Here is a 17,156-nt window from a genome sequence, read left to right as displayed (position 1 = left end):
TCTGTCTGGGGTCAGAGTGCTCAGGTTTCTGAGGTCACGAGGTCATGTGATGTCACAACCTGTGTGAGTAACCCCAGTGCTTGAATATTGCCCATTTTCTGACTCCTTCAGTTAAATAGATGGAAACACAACATCACAAAGGCTCAGTAATGTGAACTGAAGTGACCTTATTGGAACCAGGTGAAACCCTGCCGTATACTAACAAAGGTGTGTCAAATATCTGCCTTTTGTCCCCATTAACAGCCACCTTATTGTTATGGTGATGTGTGCACAAAGCAGTCAGAGTAATGCTTTGTGTGCGTGTGTCTAAATCAAAAGGCACTGGGTGAGTTGCAAGAGCTTCAATTCAAAACAGTTCAGTGACTATTGTAAACGTGCTCTCTTGTCGTCACAGCACTGCGATCGAGCTGATACTGTAAGTCTGAAGCCCATTCAACTGTCCGGTGAAAAGTGCAGCATTCTCACACTTCCCTGTTTCAACCACAGCGATAAAGCCAGCCTTCCTCATGTCATCCGTCATAAAAACAGGGTTTGAGCTGAGGGTATCGCACAGACAGAGAGTGACAGCCAAACAAAGGAAACCAGCAGTATTCCTATAAACTCTGACATATCAGAAACAAAGCAGAGCACACACACACACACACACACACACACACACACACAGACACACAGACACACACACACGTAAATTCACGAGATAAAAGCAGCTGGTCTCAGCACGGTTTCATAAACCGAAAGCTTCCTTCTGAGTTATGACCTCTTGCAGCGCTCTGCTGTGTAGGACGGCACATTCCAGTAAGTGAGTGCTAGCCCATAAACATGGACTTTACTGCACAGGTTTTGAGTGAGTGAGAGTATACTGTATGTGTGTGTGCGTGTGTGTGTGTGTGTGCACCAGCCACTGCTTACACAAAGCCATAGATTGAGTCTACCTGCTGCTAAGAGTTTTATGGGAACACTGTCCACTCTGACACACTCCAGCTCCAGTGAGTTTGTAAGAGGGGGGGTGGAGGTCGAGGTATGGGGGGGGTGGGGGATATGTGTGTGTGTGTGTGTGTGTGTGTGTGTGTGTGTGTGTGTGTGTGTGTGTGTGTGTGTGTGTGTGTGTGTGTGGGGCGGCCCAAAGCAACAAGGAAGGCCAGGCCCCTGACGGAAAATGACATGGCAGTGGTTTTGTCACTACAGAACAAAGAAACGTGCTTGTCAAGCAGTAATATATCTGCAACATTTTTTTTTTTTACTGGTGAGTTAAGAGTCATAAAATGATTTAAGGCTTCTTTACACAAGGCGCTTTAAAAGGCCACTGTATAAATGTGCTTTTAGCGGTGCGCTATGAAACAAGCAGAGTTAAAGGGTGGGGGATGGGGGGACACATGCTTCATGTTCTCGCAGGGTGTCTACCCTGCACTGGAATTTCATTCATTTCAAACATCATCCCCAGGCTCTAATTGCCTCTCTGGGTCGGCTTAACGCTCCCCTTTCGAAAGCCTTCACCTTCTAAGAAGGGAAAACGAAAAACAGGTCTATGACCAGCGTGCCTGGGGGCAACTTCTAAGATATCCTCTCCTTAAGCCCGTAAATGGATGTGTCAATCGATTTGCCAAGTACAATATTTGGCGAGTAAAACTAAGAATCAGGGTAAATGAATTCCTCTTTTCTGTATAGTCTCTGCCCACGTCTATAGGCCTACAGTAAATATGATTAATATTCAGCCAGAGCAGTTGGCCCTGACACTGTCGGTTAGAGTGTTGATGTGTGGACCCATATTCTCACGGCCGATTGCACTCAACACTGCAGCACAAAAACAGAATGGTCATGTGATAAGAGGGGCCCCTTAGAGAGAGAGAGAATATGTTTGACTGAAGAGAGGATGTAAGGTTTGTTTGGATCCTGTTTATTAACTAAAGCATCCACATCCTACTTGTGTAAGGCCTAATGAAATAATCAGTACCATACTCTCCGGTTCATTGCCGTTCATTCAAGCGAATTCTGCAGAAAGCTAACTTTGGCGCCGCAAGGGTTAAAGTTTTTGTGAAAGGTTGTGAAACACCAGGCTCAGAGTCTGAACGGCTCCTTCAGCATTCTTACCACATCCTGAAACGACGTCAATCCGATGGCACTGCGTGGGAAAAAAAATACCTTATCGGTTCAGTTAAGATCAACAGACTTACTCCCTCCAAAAGAAGTACTGTAATGTATTCCCTTATCGTACTCTGCACAGAAACACCCATCTAGCGCAGATGAAACAAGCGGTGCTATCTGCTGCTCTTGCGTACAGGCCTATCATTTTCTCCTGGGCCTGTGTGTGTGTCAAACATCTCAAGAGGAGGAGAGTTGATCTGGGGTCAGTGGCCAAGGTACTCTGGATGAACTCATTGACTAAAATGTGAAGGACTGAGCTGATGACAGACCAGTGTTCCCACTCCAAGCTACTTTCTCTCGCCGTCGTCAAAAGCCATGTGACTGCCCGGCCTCATCAATATCAGACATCTGTTTATTGATTCTTGTATCTGAGCTGGATTAAAAACAAAGGTAAAAGTCAATTACTCAGCCTCGTCATAAGAACAATGTGAGTGTGTGTGTGTGTTACTGGTTCCAAATCAAGACATAGCCAGCCACATGGCACAGAAACCTACTCTCAGTCCTGCCATGAGCAACACACTGAATGTAAACAAGCACTGGCAGGCACTGATGCCATCCTACCTGTGTGTGCACGTGTGAATGCATGTGCGTCTTGCATGTGTATGTGCATGTTAGATGACCTCATGACTCATTGCTGTGTCCTACTCCTTGTTCTGTACATCAGGTCCTTTCATAACACGCCAGTCTAATCTGTCTCAGTCCTGTATTTACCGGTCAATCCAGAGAAGCCAGAGGGGACCTGCATGCATCTCAATGTACAAGCAATAAGTTGAGCGAATCATCTTCTGGTCTGCTTTAAGGAATTAATCAACAAGCAGCTAACATGCATGGTAATAAAAAACAGTAGAGGCACTCTTTTAGCTAAATGAGCCCATTTATTTCACGCCATTGCTGCTTGCAACGCCTCTTCAAGAGCATATTTACACCCAATCATATGCATTCCAGGACCACAGAATGACACATTCTTCTGAGACTCTGTCGTCTCCTCAACACTACTCTTTCGTCCTCTGTTTACAAGAGGAAATGTCTTCATCTGAGGGGGGGAAGAGGGGGGGGGAGAGGAGAAGGAGAGAGAAAGAGAGGGAGCTTGTGAGTGAGCGGAACAAGATAGCCAGAGAAAGAAAGAGACTGAGACTCCGGCCATCTGTGAGTCTGGCAGCGGGCCAAACCACTGCCCCCAGAGCCCAGGCACATGCCTAACTGCCTCTTTCTGCAATGCTAGTCCAGCCCTGCTTCCACAAACAACAGGCCTGTGGAACCACACACAAAAACACAGCAGCCACCAAGGACAAATGCACCCTTATGGTCATACATAGGGCCCAAAGACACAATATTTAGAGGAGTGTAATTGCTCTGTGACAAAGGCTGAGTGACTGCACTGTGTGTGTGTGTGTGTGTGTGTGCGTGTCTGTGTGTGTGTATGCGCACGCGTTCATAGCCAGTATCCAATTCTGCCAATATTCAGGAGGAAAAAAGAAATGACAAATAACTATGTCAGCAGGTCTTTCTGTTTAATTACTGAATCTCTCTCTGTCACTGTCTTGTTTTTGCACAATGTATAAAAGTGTTTGTGAATCTTAAATTTGTGATTCAACATCGTCTCCACAGAAATGACATGCAAATCATTATTGTTTCACTGGAACCTCACTTAACACTACAAAGCCTGTTTGCTGCAAGTGAACCATTTTTCACAACCAAAGGAGCATGATGACAGCGCACCACACAGACTGAAAATGAACTCTGGCCCTCTCAAGAGAAAGCAACTGGCAAACCTGACCAAGAAACACAATAGTGTTACACTTGTGTGTTTGTACGCCAAGGGTGAGCCATCTAGTGTTATGCTGAGATGGGTTTTCTCCTGAGGTTTTGGGATCCCTCCTTTGAGCTGCGGTCTGAGAAGCATGGTCAGTCACACTGGGCTGCTCCAGAACAGAACCGCCAATGTATGGCGCAGTAACAGGACTCTGCCCTGGCCAACAATCCCTGCCCTTGCATTACTTTCATAAGTCTGCCTCACAAAGGCGTAGAGTGATGATGGAGAAGTAGGATAGCGGCCGGCAGCATGGAAAGAAAGATGGATGGATGGAAAGATGGATGGATGGGCAGTTGAGGCTTGTCCAGCGAACATATCCAGCATTCCTCGACATCTGACGAAACACCAATTAACCCGAAAGCCAAAGACGAGCCCAGGGGCCACAGAGGACGAGCACACTGAGGGCCTGTGACAGACAGGGCTATGCATCCGTCTTTGAGCTTTGAGGGGGTTGCCTGTGATGGTGTGGTAGGTTCAAAGCAGACACACATGGGTGGTTATGTGGAGCAGGGTGCTGGAAAAAGGGCTAATGGACGGCCCATTGAAGGGGATGCTCACACGGTCAACAACGGTGACTCAAAGCTTGGTTAATGTGTTGGGAGATGCCGCGGGAGTTTCTGTACATGAGCACCTAGCAGAACGTGACCCCAAGAGATCCAGGTGTGGCGTGTTGCTTTAGTGCAAAAACTACAGAAGCACTAGCAGGAATGCTTTAAAGTGCAACATCCTGGGGAATCAGTGCATTTAAACTTGACTCGATGTGTGACGTTTCTCTGAATTGAGGATGCAGGCACATGTGGGTTACGGTCGGTGAAGCAAGTGTACTGGACAAAGGCCTAATGGACGGTGCACCATCTGAGGCACATGCTCATACACAACAACAGTGACTCAATGCTTGGCTAATGCATTGGAGATGCATTGTGCTGCCGTGCCAGTTTCTGTGCACATGAGAGAACCAAGCAGAATGTGACCCCACAACATTAAGACTACTGTGTAGCCTACCTTTTCTCTCGCCGCAGAGTAGAAACATAGAGGCAGGCATACCAGAGGCACTTTTCCAAGAGTTCAACACTCTGAGAAAGCAGGAAGTTCAAGTATGACTCAATGATTTATGTTACTCTTGTCAATGTGTCAAGGGATGTTAACATAATTAACAGTGTGCCACGTTCCTTGTGACACATGTGGCAAGTCTTGGGTGACAACTGTTAGAGAATGATATACTTTCGGTATTACACTGTCAGTGAACTGGCTGAAGTGGGTGAAAGAGGGCCTCTATCTTTGGACAACATGCACAAATGCAAAGCAGTTAGGAGACGGTTAGTTTGTGTGTGTGTGTGTGTGTGTGTGTGTGTGTGTGTGTGTGTGTGTGTTAGGGCCTAGGAACCAAACAACCACCTGCAAGATTCCAGTGGATCATTCACATCTTTGTTGAAACGTGCTGGTTGCAGGCCTGTGTGATTCCCCAGCGCCAATCCCATGGTTACTAAATGATAAATGTTTAAAAGAACAAGAAAAAAAAGAGGGAAAATGCAGAGGATTTTTCTTTTCTTTTTTTTTTTCTTTTTTTTACCTGTGACAGCTTTCTTGGATCAGGAGCCCCGAACAGAGATGAGCTGGAGCTGAAACTAATGGCTCCCCTCCGGCTGAGGACATGCTTGGGAACCGGCCTGTCCAGAGGCAAAACCGGCAGCTGATAACATACTTCCATTGAATAGTCAGGGCTGGATCCGGATCCAAAAAAAAAATAAAAAAATCAAATAGTCAAATGAAAAAATAATAGTTGCAGGGCGAAAATAAATGACTGGACAACTGGAGAATCTTGCAAAGCCGAGAAAAATCTTTCAATATTGTGGAAACGATCTGTTATTGAGCTGCAAAGTATTTCTGTTCATTATGAGCGACTCAAAACTTGTCCAGATCGCCTTCATTGATGCTGCGTCTTTTCTACCTTCATCGTTTTACCTCCTTTGGTGTCATTCTATGGGAAAATTTCATGCTGCTTTTGCATTTGCTCCTTTCCTCCTCATTTTACTCAAATCCGGGCCCACGAACGACGAGACCTTACCATTTTCTGAGTCTTTATAAAAACGCTTCCTCATTTTCGGTCAAAAAAAAAAAACAGAAAAAAAAAAAAAAAAAAAACGTCCGCTCATATGCGTTTCGTTGCGTTATGGATCCGCATATCACATATCCCGAAATGAAAACAAAAGGCACGACCACTTCCAAAAAATGTCATCAACATATCATATTATATGTAACACCGGTGGATGAAGTGAGACGGCTCCAGGATGCGAGACCTTGTCTGCCGTGGCTGCGAGGTTTTCTCATTCAGACTTGCTGTAGTAAAGAAACATAATCAACATGTAGGGCTTTTCTGTCTTTTTTTTTTCAAAAGCTGCATGAAGAACCAGTTGTCTAATTCACCACAGACCGTAAAACACAAAGTGTCTGGCTCAGAGAGGGAACCCCGACGTTCATCTCATTCACTGCGGATCCGGCGGATTAAAAAAATAGATCTAATTGCACGCAACGCAAAACGATTCACCGGAATGACAGAATATTAACGCAAAGTGTGTTGATTTCCCTACAACTACCTACCTATCGTCCTAAACATTAGCCTACTGTATGGTTTTAAAGCACACACCACCTGCCAGAGATGGTGCTGTTGGAGCGAACTAAAAAAACGCCCTTGTGTGAGCTCGTCCAATGGCATCGAGGCGGCTAATGTTACGTCTGCGCTGATTGGACGCAGACGCTTGGCACGTTTGGAACGGGTTAACCGATTGGCTGTGCGGCCAGGGCGATCCCAAGACCGATATGAGCAGTCGTTTGCAGACGGCGTGGACCTTCACAAGGGTATTCCTCCACAACGGGGCTTGCCCTGCAGCGGTCCACATCATTGCCTGTGATTACCTTCCTCTCATGACTCATAGTACTTGGGAGCTGGGACTCACCGGGAGTTTGAAACGTAGCCTGGGAAATATAGGAAAATGCTGCAGCTCTATTAGGCCGAGGCAGTTTGCTCCATAGGTCTGCCTGTGGTGATTCAGGAGACAATGTAGACTACAATGTAGAGCAGGCTGACAGCTGCTTACTGTTTCTGACGTCAATTACCCATTTTACTGTCTGCAGGCACTCTTAAGGTTTTATCTGTCTGCAGGCAGTGTAATCTACTGCCTGTTGGATACTGGATCATTGATTTTGTTGATAAGAGGCAGTTGACCTCATGCTGCAGCTAAATAGCTAAAATAAAAAAATCCCCTAATTCCTCCTTTATATATTTACCACACTAAGGGTCCAGAACTTGAACATTTTCCCTGGAAGTTTTTGTGCTGTGCTCGGGTGCTGGGGGACAATGGTGAGCTGTGCCATGGCAACAGTCAGGCTCAGTGCCAACGGAGGGCATAATTAGTATCCCCTCCCTCCCCCTTCCATGGTTGTGAATGCAGTTCCCCACAATCATACCCCCTGCAAGGAGGTCCTGCATCTTTTCCAGGCAACTAAGGCAACACTGTTGCAAACTGCTCTGTCAACCTGCCTAAAACCCACAGCAAATGAGTGGAACACCTTATTGCCCCTTTAGTCAAGGATATTCTCTGAAAACACTGACTCTGATGCTAACTGGAGTTCTTTTCCACAGTGCAGAGGTGTGAGTGTAAATGACTGTTAACATGTCGCTAACTCTTAAAGGTGTCTCTTAAATGTATGAGAAGAGAGTAGGTCACCCTCATTACAGGTGTAGCCTGCTGTATTTGCAGTCACAGTTTACAAACCTGTTGTTGCCAGACGACTCTGAAACTAGGTGATCCGGCATCTGGCTGCGTCATAAGCACGTATGCACATGCAGGACGACATGCATTTTACACACACTCCTCTAAGTGTACATTTGGGAAAACGATTAGCGAGGCATTTCTATTAATTAATTTCTTCCACAGCCTTTTTTTTTTTGCAGCACACATACGCACACACACGAACACACAAGACACACACCTCGGTCCCATGGCAGGTGTATTTAACCAGCAGCCTCGGGAGTTTTGGGAAGACAGGAAACAGGTGAGCTGCATACCTGCTGATTCCCCCTGGGGTCACAGGTATCGCCTTGCAGGCCCCCGCCCCACCCGGCTCCTTGTCTCAGTGACAGCTCTCTGGAGAGGGCCTGGGATCAGCCGTGGTCTCCCTAATTGATTTACCTGTTATCATCTGACTGCACTGTGAGCGTCACAGCACTGGTTATCTGTTTGCAGCATCTCTTACCTTCTACTGCTCTCTGACACACACACACACACACACACACACACACACACACACAGCCGATATGTGTGTCTGTGTGCTTGCATCTGTAAACACACAGTCACACACATACACATGCCCTCCCACACACACACACACACACACACACACACACACACACACACACACACACAAACGCACACGGATTCGTTTGAGTCTGTTTGGTCTTATTATTGATTGTGTTATTATTTGATATCGGATGTTTTGAAATTATCATGCTTTTTAAATGGGGCTGGCCTGGGGGGGGGGGGGGGTATTGTATATGTATGTATGTGTATGTATGTGTAAGCATATGTATAGAGTAGTTGTTGCCTTGGTACCAACTAGTAAGGATCCATATAAACAGTAAACACACACAAACACCAGATTATGCATTTTATATGTTTGGTAAGTTTATGTGACTAACTGCACATCCTCTTTATTGAATGATTATCTAATATTTTCCAAACAACTTCATTCCTACCTCCTGTCTTCAATGTTACTTGGGTTTATTGTGATTTTGAAAGATTGCTGAATTACATTTTCACTCAAAAACTGTTTGGTCCATTTGCACAAGTCAGCGTACTACAAAAATCTACAATAGGTTTCCTATAACATAATGTTTATGTTGCAACAGCCTTTTGTACTGGGTGCCATTTATCCCTGCAATTGTGTTGCTGTGTGTATGTAGAGCCATCTTGTGGTGGAAAGGAGCTTTTACAAGAGCTGTGTGCTCAACACCCTGCATTCATGTCAGATGGGACCAACAATAAACATGTTCCCTACTTAAAAAATTAAAAAATAAATAAATAAATAAAATAAAAAAATTGAGTTATCTTCCAACTTGGAAACTCATAGGTTGTTATTTAGCTCTGTTCGTAATACAATTAGCAGACATAGTGAAAGTGAAATAGATGGAAGCCAATATTACACTTGTATTTTTCAAGATACTGACAACAATAATGCCTGCCAACTACAAACAAATGTTCAAGACCTGGCTGAGCTTGTTTGTGTGCACTTACTGTTTGGTGAAAGCTTGTAATTGTGTACTTGGACATGTGCAATGTCAAAACTTGAAATGTTATCCATGCTAAGGGGCCCAATTTGGAACTAATGTATAGTGTCAATATGCTATATAGGCTACATATAACGTATAGTTCATAAGTATTACATTGAATGACTAAATCCTAGCTAGAAGGACCAACAGTATGTGATAGCTAATCATGGATTTCCTATGTTTTTGGTTTATTTCCATCCATATTGTCCACAAAGGGACCTGCGGATGATGCAACAGCATTATTCTAATGTATGCTGGCCTCATGCGGTGATGGTAGTAATGATGTCAATATATTGTGTATTGTTCTGGACACAGCCTGGCATGGCCTCTTTCTACCACTAGATAGCACTCTTTCACTATGTTGAAAGCCCAGTGTGGCCTTATCAGAGTAAAGCTCTTCTAAACACAAACTATAATTGTTTGATCAATGTCACCCTGGGTTAGGGTTCATAACCACATAAACTGCTAAAAAAAATAGGTTTTATACTAAATGTCTTGATAGATAGATAGATAGATAGATAGATAGATAGATAGATAGATAGATAGATAGATAGATAGAGGCCATAACTAGTGGTCTGTTTCTTCATTGAGAGCCACTGACAGCCGCCACAGACACCTGACACCACTGACCCGTGTTCCCTCGACTAGTGGAGGACGGAGCTGCGGGCGGAAGGAGAGCGGAGGTAGGACTCACAGGCCACGGCATGATCCAGACTCACAAAGACTGATCTTTTGTTATATCGCGGCACAATGCTTGCCTTCACATGTCTGCAGGCCTTTAGATCCACGGATTTACATGCCGAGTAAAATAGGTGTTGCAGGAAATCAGAATTGGAGGCCAGCTCGGTCACAGCACGGGAAATTAGCCTTGCGCCCAATTGATGGGATGAACGACAGAAAGTTTTGAGAATAGTAGATAGAATAGAACTGAAACTGGGGTAACACAAACTTGTAATTATTTTTAAATGCTTTATATTTGTACCATACCTTGTCCCGTCTTTCTGTTCTATCCTCTATTAGCCTATATCTTATGTCACAGCCGCGTTTGTTTGTTGTTTCCTTTTCAAGTGTCTCGCGACCCTCAAAAACAATAATGTCTATTTACGACCCCCTTGTTATGTTAACGTGCCAAACAATGAAAGTTTAATACCAAACAATGATTTTTTTTTTACTTTCCAGGCTATTTACTTGACAAATTAGTGGAAGTAGCCCAGAGGCCACATATATTAATTATCTCATAAGAAAAAAAAATATCACCAAGATTTCAGTTATGATAAGATCTTAGTAGATACATGTTTTTCCCATTCCAGAAACCATGTTGTGATCCCTTAAAATCGTCTTGCAAATGCCCTTGGGGGGCCTTAACCCACAGGTTGAAAGCCACTGCATTGAATAAGTTGTATGTGGTAAGAAAATGTGTTTCTGTATTTACAATATCTTTATAAACATTATGCAGCTGCAGCAAGGAAGCTCAACAATCCCAGAGTAAATGTCACAGAATGATGACACTATACACTGTATGTTGACTGTGCTCTTAGTGTAATCTGGTTGGTACCCCATGGTATAGCCCCTTGGTGATTAAACTCACACCTGCTGTATGTTGAAATCCCCCTGCTTCACTATTTGAATTAAAGTCTGAAGGAGACAGTGTGTATTGGACTTTCACATGGTGCAGGTGAGGAGAGGGTTGAGGTTTAAGCCAGACTGAGTAGAGGGAAGTACCTGAATGCTAAGTGCAGTTTCCCATGACCATCAGTTACTGTGATGTCTGCTGCCACGTTCTCTCTTTATGTCTTTGTATGGGAGAAGATGTCAAATGAAACTCCATGCTGAAATCTGGCAGCTTTATATTGTCTTTCCTGTCAGCAAATATATGTATACGTAAAATGGTAAGATATTTACCAAATTGTTCGGTTTTACCGGTAAATTTGGCATGTATATGATCCACCGTGTGTTTGACCCTTGCTTAAACTTACATGGGTTTCTCCCAGAAACTGTGGTAGATGTTTGTGGAAAATGCAAATCCTCTCCAAATTATGTCAATTTTTTTTCATTGCACCTCTATTTTTCATTATCTGTAGGCTTTTTCCCATTCGGCTACATGGTTTTGGTGATATGATATGGGACCAGGTCAGTGTGTTCTCATACAATGTTCATATTGATATCTTATGAAAAGTTATGCACCCTTGATTCATGCTATGCCAATGGCCAGCTGCATAACTTATTACTGCACTAAAACAGCTTTGTTAGGGTTAAGGTTAGGCAACTAAAACAACTTCAGGTGAGGTTAGGGTAATGGTTTTAGTCTTGGTTAAATCAGAAAAACTTTCATTGAAACTTATAACTTACGCACATCCACCCCCTCAACCTCCATACCCTGACTTTCCACTGTGCTGCTTCAAACTCAAACTGCTGGCTGTTTCACTCAATTTGTAGAATATCACACAAAATTAGGGTGCATTACTCTTAACTACAACTACGAATGTGATATGAATTCACCCTGACCAGGTTCAAAGGTCATGTGCTGCAGATGTCTGAGGTCATAAAAATTCATCCAAATGCTTGATAAATAAACAATGTTTTGTTGATAGTTGAAGTTTACAGTGATCAACTTCCAACATAAACTATACCGTTCCTGCTTTGATTCAAATGCTAGTTATCTAAGAAGTCGTTGCTACTTTAAAAAAAACAATGACTCTATTTAAATTAAATGAGCACTACTAATTTTTCTCTTATTGATATTAACAAGGATGGCCATAAAAGTGACATTGCCATAAGTTTCAAATTGAATAGAAGCTTATGAGCAGGAGAAGGTATTTAAATATTAAATAACGTCTTACAAGATAGTCTAGGTGGGCTAAAGTAAAGGTGTATTGATTGAGATGTGAGGTGTCAGTAGTATTCCTTTGAATTTGTGATATTATTTTGGAATGCCTGGTTAAACTTTCAGTACTTGGTCTTTTATCTCACTTGTGTCAAGCAGGTCATGATGCGGAAAGATGTCAGACCCAAGGCAACAGATGCTGTCCACCTCAGGAGAAGATCTCTACTCTGTTCTGGGTCTGGAGAAGACCTGCACACAGGAGGACATAAGGAAGTCTTACAGGTACTGCATCTACCAGGGACCATGTCATGAGATGCTGTAAGGCTCACAACAGTCTAAAAACATATTAAAAAAAGACATGAAACCACTTCCATCTGACACAATAGCTCATAACCTCTGGATACAGGAGACTTGAGCTGAGTGTCATAACAGAAAAATGGAGAAACACAGACATTATTAGATTCTTGTCAAGTGGACAGCCCTCTGCTGCAACAGAGAGGTTTTGAGGGGCAGTTGAACATCGGCCTCTGCCAGCTCCGACAGCTCCTGTCTGCTCGTCAAAACTGACCAAAGTGAAAAATTAATTGCCCGCCGGAACGCGCGCATGATGGGAACAGTGGACTGCATATCATCCAAACGGGTGTTTTGGGGTGAATCATTTTCTTGGGCCGTCTTTTTGGGACAAATGTAGAAACACAGAGATAAACAAGACTATCTGAGAATGCCAAACTAGTGCAAGACCTTTTAAAAATCACAGGCGGTGACTGTTTGCCTTCTGCATGAATACAATATGACTTCCATATAACTAAAATATTCATACGAGGGAACAGATGGCACCCTTCGCTTTGCTCTCTATTCTGGTCAGGCCTTATAAAACATTTCCCCATTCGCACGTTTATCTTTTCATGCTTATGCGCTTGTAGACATTTATATTTATGTGAGTGTGTGTGTGTGTGTGTGTGTGTGTAAACACATAACACCTCCTGTTGGGCATTTCATGACCTTGTCAGTGTACCCGCAGACCTATTTTCTATATGCCCACAGCACCATGTACCACCACTGAGTACAATAAAAGAACAGGAGGAGAACATTGTAGGATTTCTCTTAAAACTGGCTGAAATCCCACTGGTCCTAAAACCCCCAGCAGCATGGCCTGGCCTTCATATTGGACTTTCATGTCCAAGCAATCTTTAAATTGCTCTTAAGTTGTCAATCTTCAATCTTTATTGCATTTTTACCAACAGTAGCTGCAATATTATGAGTCAGACAGTAATGGTTTAAAAATTATGAATTCACTTCAATCACAAAAACATAACCCAGAATGACTTCTTAATTGGTCTCATTTGAATACACTTTTAGGAGCCATCTAAATGGTTAGCATTTGAGCAGTCCTTGCTTGTTGTTAATTAATATGTAATCATACTAGCTCAGCCTTTTTAGAGACTGTCTGAGCCGTTACTGATTAAAGATGAATGAGCTGGCATGCACACATCATCATAAAATGATGAGAAAACATCATTTGTAGTGGATCACAAAAAAAGATGCAAATAAAAAGGAGAAATCAGGTAAAATATAAGTATTTATTTAAGTTAACACCAATCAAGTCCTGTTATGGCAAAAAGCACAGTTGTGAATTTTCTTAGCCAGCATTGTATGTCAGCATAAGGTCTGCTGTTTTACATTTTCACAGTTTTGTCAATAATAATCTTGGCAAAATGTGCAGTGATGATCAAGAAGGAACTTTAAAGTTAGTTGCATTTAAAAGTAGGATGTGGAGGTGATCATTTCTTTTGCTCTATTTTTATCTTTCTCTCTCTGTATGTTACATCGAAGATGTAATTCACACTTCTGAGTTGTGAATTGATACATACTGTATGTATGTCTTTACAGCTGTGGTTCCCAACTTGTGGTTGGGCGTCCCTGGACAGACTCCAAATAAATCATATTAGAGAGAGACAGATTACAGAGGAAGGCTGGACAAAATTGGTTATTTTAGATGATAGCTTTTGTTAAAAATGTTTAAATCTCGCACTGACTGAGCTGCCTATGTGATGAGCAATGTGTGGACAACATGTGGCCCCATCTATAAAGGGAATTAGGGTGTCAGGACGGCAGGTGCTATCTTTGGTGAGTCAGGTTAGGAACACTGAAATGGGTCACAAGCTATCAGACCTTAGAGGATCCTATGCCACGCTTGCCTGGATAGTGTCAAGCTGCGGTTTAGCATGCTTTTCCATGATTGTCATATTTGAAATAGTTTGTGTCCATTTTGTGCTGAATGAATATTGCCATAGGCCTCCACTGTATCTGAAAATGTACCATAGGCATCTCAAAAACCTGCAAAAATCATTACATTTGACGGAATTACCAAGAACCTCTTTAAAAAAAAAAGAAAAAAAGAAAGCTGTGCTATTTTGCTATTTTAAGGCTGCAAATTAAATTAACTTTTTCCTCATTATAGGTTATGTTATGACACGATGGAAAAACTTGAAAATTATGTTTAAAATTGAATTTTCATTAAGGTGTAGAGGAATGTAAGGTAACATATATCAGTTTTCAAGGAGCATTAAACATTCAAGGACCTGCAAAACATGCAAAGTAACGGCACTACTGTCCTTTAATCGCACATTAACATTTTAACCACTACTAACTCTGTAGGTATGTTGAATAGCTTGATCTTTAATGTGATGTTCTTCTCCCCAGAAAACTTGCTTTGAAATATCATCCTGACAAGAACCCCGAGAACCCAAACACCACAGATAAATTCAAGGAGGTGAACCACGCCCACTCGGTGCTGTCGGACGCCACCAAGAGGAAAATCTACGACCAGTACGGCTCCCTGGGCCTCTATGTAGCCGAGCAGTTTGGAGAGGAGAATGTTAACACCTACTTTACACTCTCTAGCTGGTGGGCAAAGGTAATGTGTGTTTATTAAAGGTATCGTGTGTGTGTGTGTGTGTGTGTGTGTGAGACAGATGATCACTGATCGATCTTAATGTTTTCTATGTCTAGGGATTGTTTGTGGTCTGTGGGCTTGTGACTGGCTGCTACTTCTGCTGCTGCTTGTGCTGCTGCTTCAACTGCTGCTGTGGGAAGTGTAAACCCCGCACGCCTGCAGACGAAGACCCCGACTTCTACATGTACTGCGAAGACCTGGAGGAGCAGCCTCTCATAGATGTGGAGACAGGTGAGATTTCCCCCCCCATAAGCCACCCACCAAAGATCTATAAATCAATGAAGATGACAACAAATATGTTTTACATTTCTACATTTATTTGCAAAACATCATGAAGTACATAATTCTTGTCTTGAGAACACACAAAATCATGAAAACTGAACAATATTGGGCCTTTAACCTTTACCTTAACCAAATCCTAACCTTATACTTGTTTAATCTGTACACTGACTTGGTATCAGCCTCTCCATCACTGATAATATTTAACAGTAAACTTAAATCTAATATGTTGTCGCTCCTTGCATAATAAGACCAACTTTCTATTTCTGTTCCATTCTCCATTCTTCTGTTCATTTCTTATATTGATTCTTTGCTACTGTATTGGAAAGTTTTTTGTAGTTATTGTTATGTAACACTGTCTAATCTAATTTACTGCTTAAACGGTGAGGTTGTTATAAACCCTGCTTGGGTTTCCCACCTCACCTGCATACTTATATTTCTTTTATATCACTTTTTTTTGTTTTGTTTTTAATGTACTCTCTTCATGTGCACACATCCGTACTTCTTCCATTTTCACTTACAAATTCTCATTTAGTCATTGTCGAGCAGAATCCTGTGATGCATCACATTTTAACATGCACACACCAACACAGACAAATGGCAGCCATTACGATAAATAAAGACACTTAATATCAGAGCCAGATGTGTGGCAATAATATACTGCTGGGTGCCAGATAGCAGTGGGGGAGCTTCATGCTTACTGCAGTCCTCTGTAGAACTGATAATTACTGCTTCTGAGTCACCCATCTGAATGTGTTTGCATTGCAGTTATTTTGAGCCATCTCGCTGTAAAAAAAAAAAAAAAAAAAAAAAAAAGAGATAACGTTTGTTTTCATCACTAGTTGCGACCAAATCAGACATAATCACTTTTCAACTAGCCTCTGAACACAGCGCTTGCAGGTGTGATCATTTCTCATTTGACATGCATAGCATGCAAAGTGTTTTCTAAAAAGAATTCCAGTCACCAAAGTAGTGCTAACATTTGTAATCTAGCCCTCTTGTCTGACAGTGAAACACTGGGATCTCGTCACTACTTATTGGTCATAACAAAACAGTGGCCATTTGTCTGTGCAAATCTTTTCATATAATCTATTGTGCAGTTTACTGTTCTTAATGGTCAGTTGTTGTCATGTTATCCCAGGGGTGCTGTAGCGATTAGTGGTCAGGATCTTTCCCATTCCTTCCTCCAGATAAGGACCCAGTTTTTCCTTATCTGTAATATCAAAAGGACAGAAAGCAGCATTAAGTTAGACACAGATTATGTCAACTTCTCCCAAGCGGGGAAGCTAAGAAGACATTTCTTAGTTGTAGTTAGAAGTAAAAAAGAATTAGTGACGTGATTTGATAGAGATTAGCGTGTTATTTTTACACTTTTTTGGGACCATTAAATCTTGTAATTTCTGTTGATCTATCTAGGGAGAACCACCACAGGATTTGTTAAAAGCCAGTGTATATGCATAGTGATTGATTTTGAAACTTTGTATCTCTGCCTAGATGGAGGTATCCCAATGGTACATCAGCCAATCAATACAAGAGAGAAGACACAGTTCACTGGAGATGAATGCCATACACCTGGGAATAGAGATTAGCATTCCTGTAGTGGTGACCCCTGCAGGAAGCCTTTCTTTATTAAATTAACTCTAGATGCATGAGAGGCTACTTTCAACCTGTACTATTCTTTGTAAATGATGTATTATTGCCTTTGCTTGTAAATTATTAAATTTGAACATCAACTTCCTAATTTCAGATATCTGCATTTGAGTTGTTTTGTTGCATTTGGATTGTTTTGAAAGACATGAGGTTGTTTTCATTGTCA

At 42.3% G+C, this 17,156-nt stretch overlaps 2 protein-coding genes across 5 annotated transcripts in view; one reads left to right on the top strand and one right to left on the bottom strand.

The window, feature by feature from the left end:
- Positions 1–6,544, bottom strand: part of LOC139663194 (high affinity 3',5'-cyclic-AMP phosphodiesterase 7A-like) — a 19,525-nt gene extending 12,981 nt beyond the window's left edge. For 3 of the 4 annotated variants that reach the window (XM_071541770.1, XM_071541771.1, XM_071541769.1), the window contains exon 1: positions 5,526–6,544. In XM_071541770.1, the coding sequence (XP_071397871.1) occupies positions 5,526–5,663 (138 nt within the window). In that variant the 5' untranslated portion in view covers positions 5,664–6,544. The remainder of the gene's footprint in view (positions 1–5,525) is intronic. The other variant, XM_071541768.1, reaches the window with a different exon arrangement.
- Positions 6,545–12,280: 5,736 nt separating this feature from the next.
- LOC139663199 (dnaJ homolog subfamily C member 5-like) lies at positions 12,281–17,004 on the top strand. The gene is made up of 4 exons (XM_071541777.1): positions 12,281–12,387; positions 14,809–15,022; positions 15,118–15,292; positions 16,835–17,004. Exons 1-4 carry the CDS (start codon positions 12,281–12,283, stop codon positions 16,927–16,929), a joined length of 591 nt encoding a protein of 196 aa, XP_071397878.1. The 3' UTR covers positions 16,930–17,004.
- Positions 17,005–17,156: the final 152 nt, after the last annotated feature.

The sequence above is a fragment of the Centroberyx affinis genome, unplaced genomic scaffold, assembly GCF_046629955.1.
Source record: "Centroberyx affinis isolate AG114_WGS23_722 - 3 ecotype Tasmania unplaced genomic scaffold, CSIRO-AGI_Caff_v1 ptg003956l_1, whole genome shotgun sequence".
Lineage (NCBI taxonomy): Eukaryota > Metazoa > Chordata > Actinopteri > Beryciformes > Berycidae > Centroberyx > Centroberyx affinis.
The sequence above is the reverse complement of the archived record's forward strand: the minus strand, read 5'-3'. Positions and strand labels throughout refer to the sequence as shown.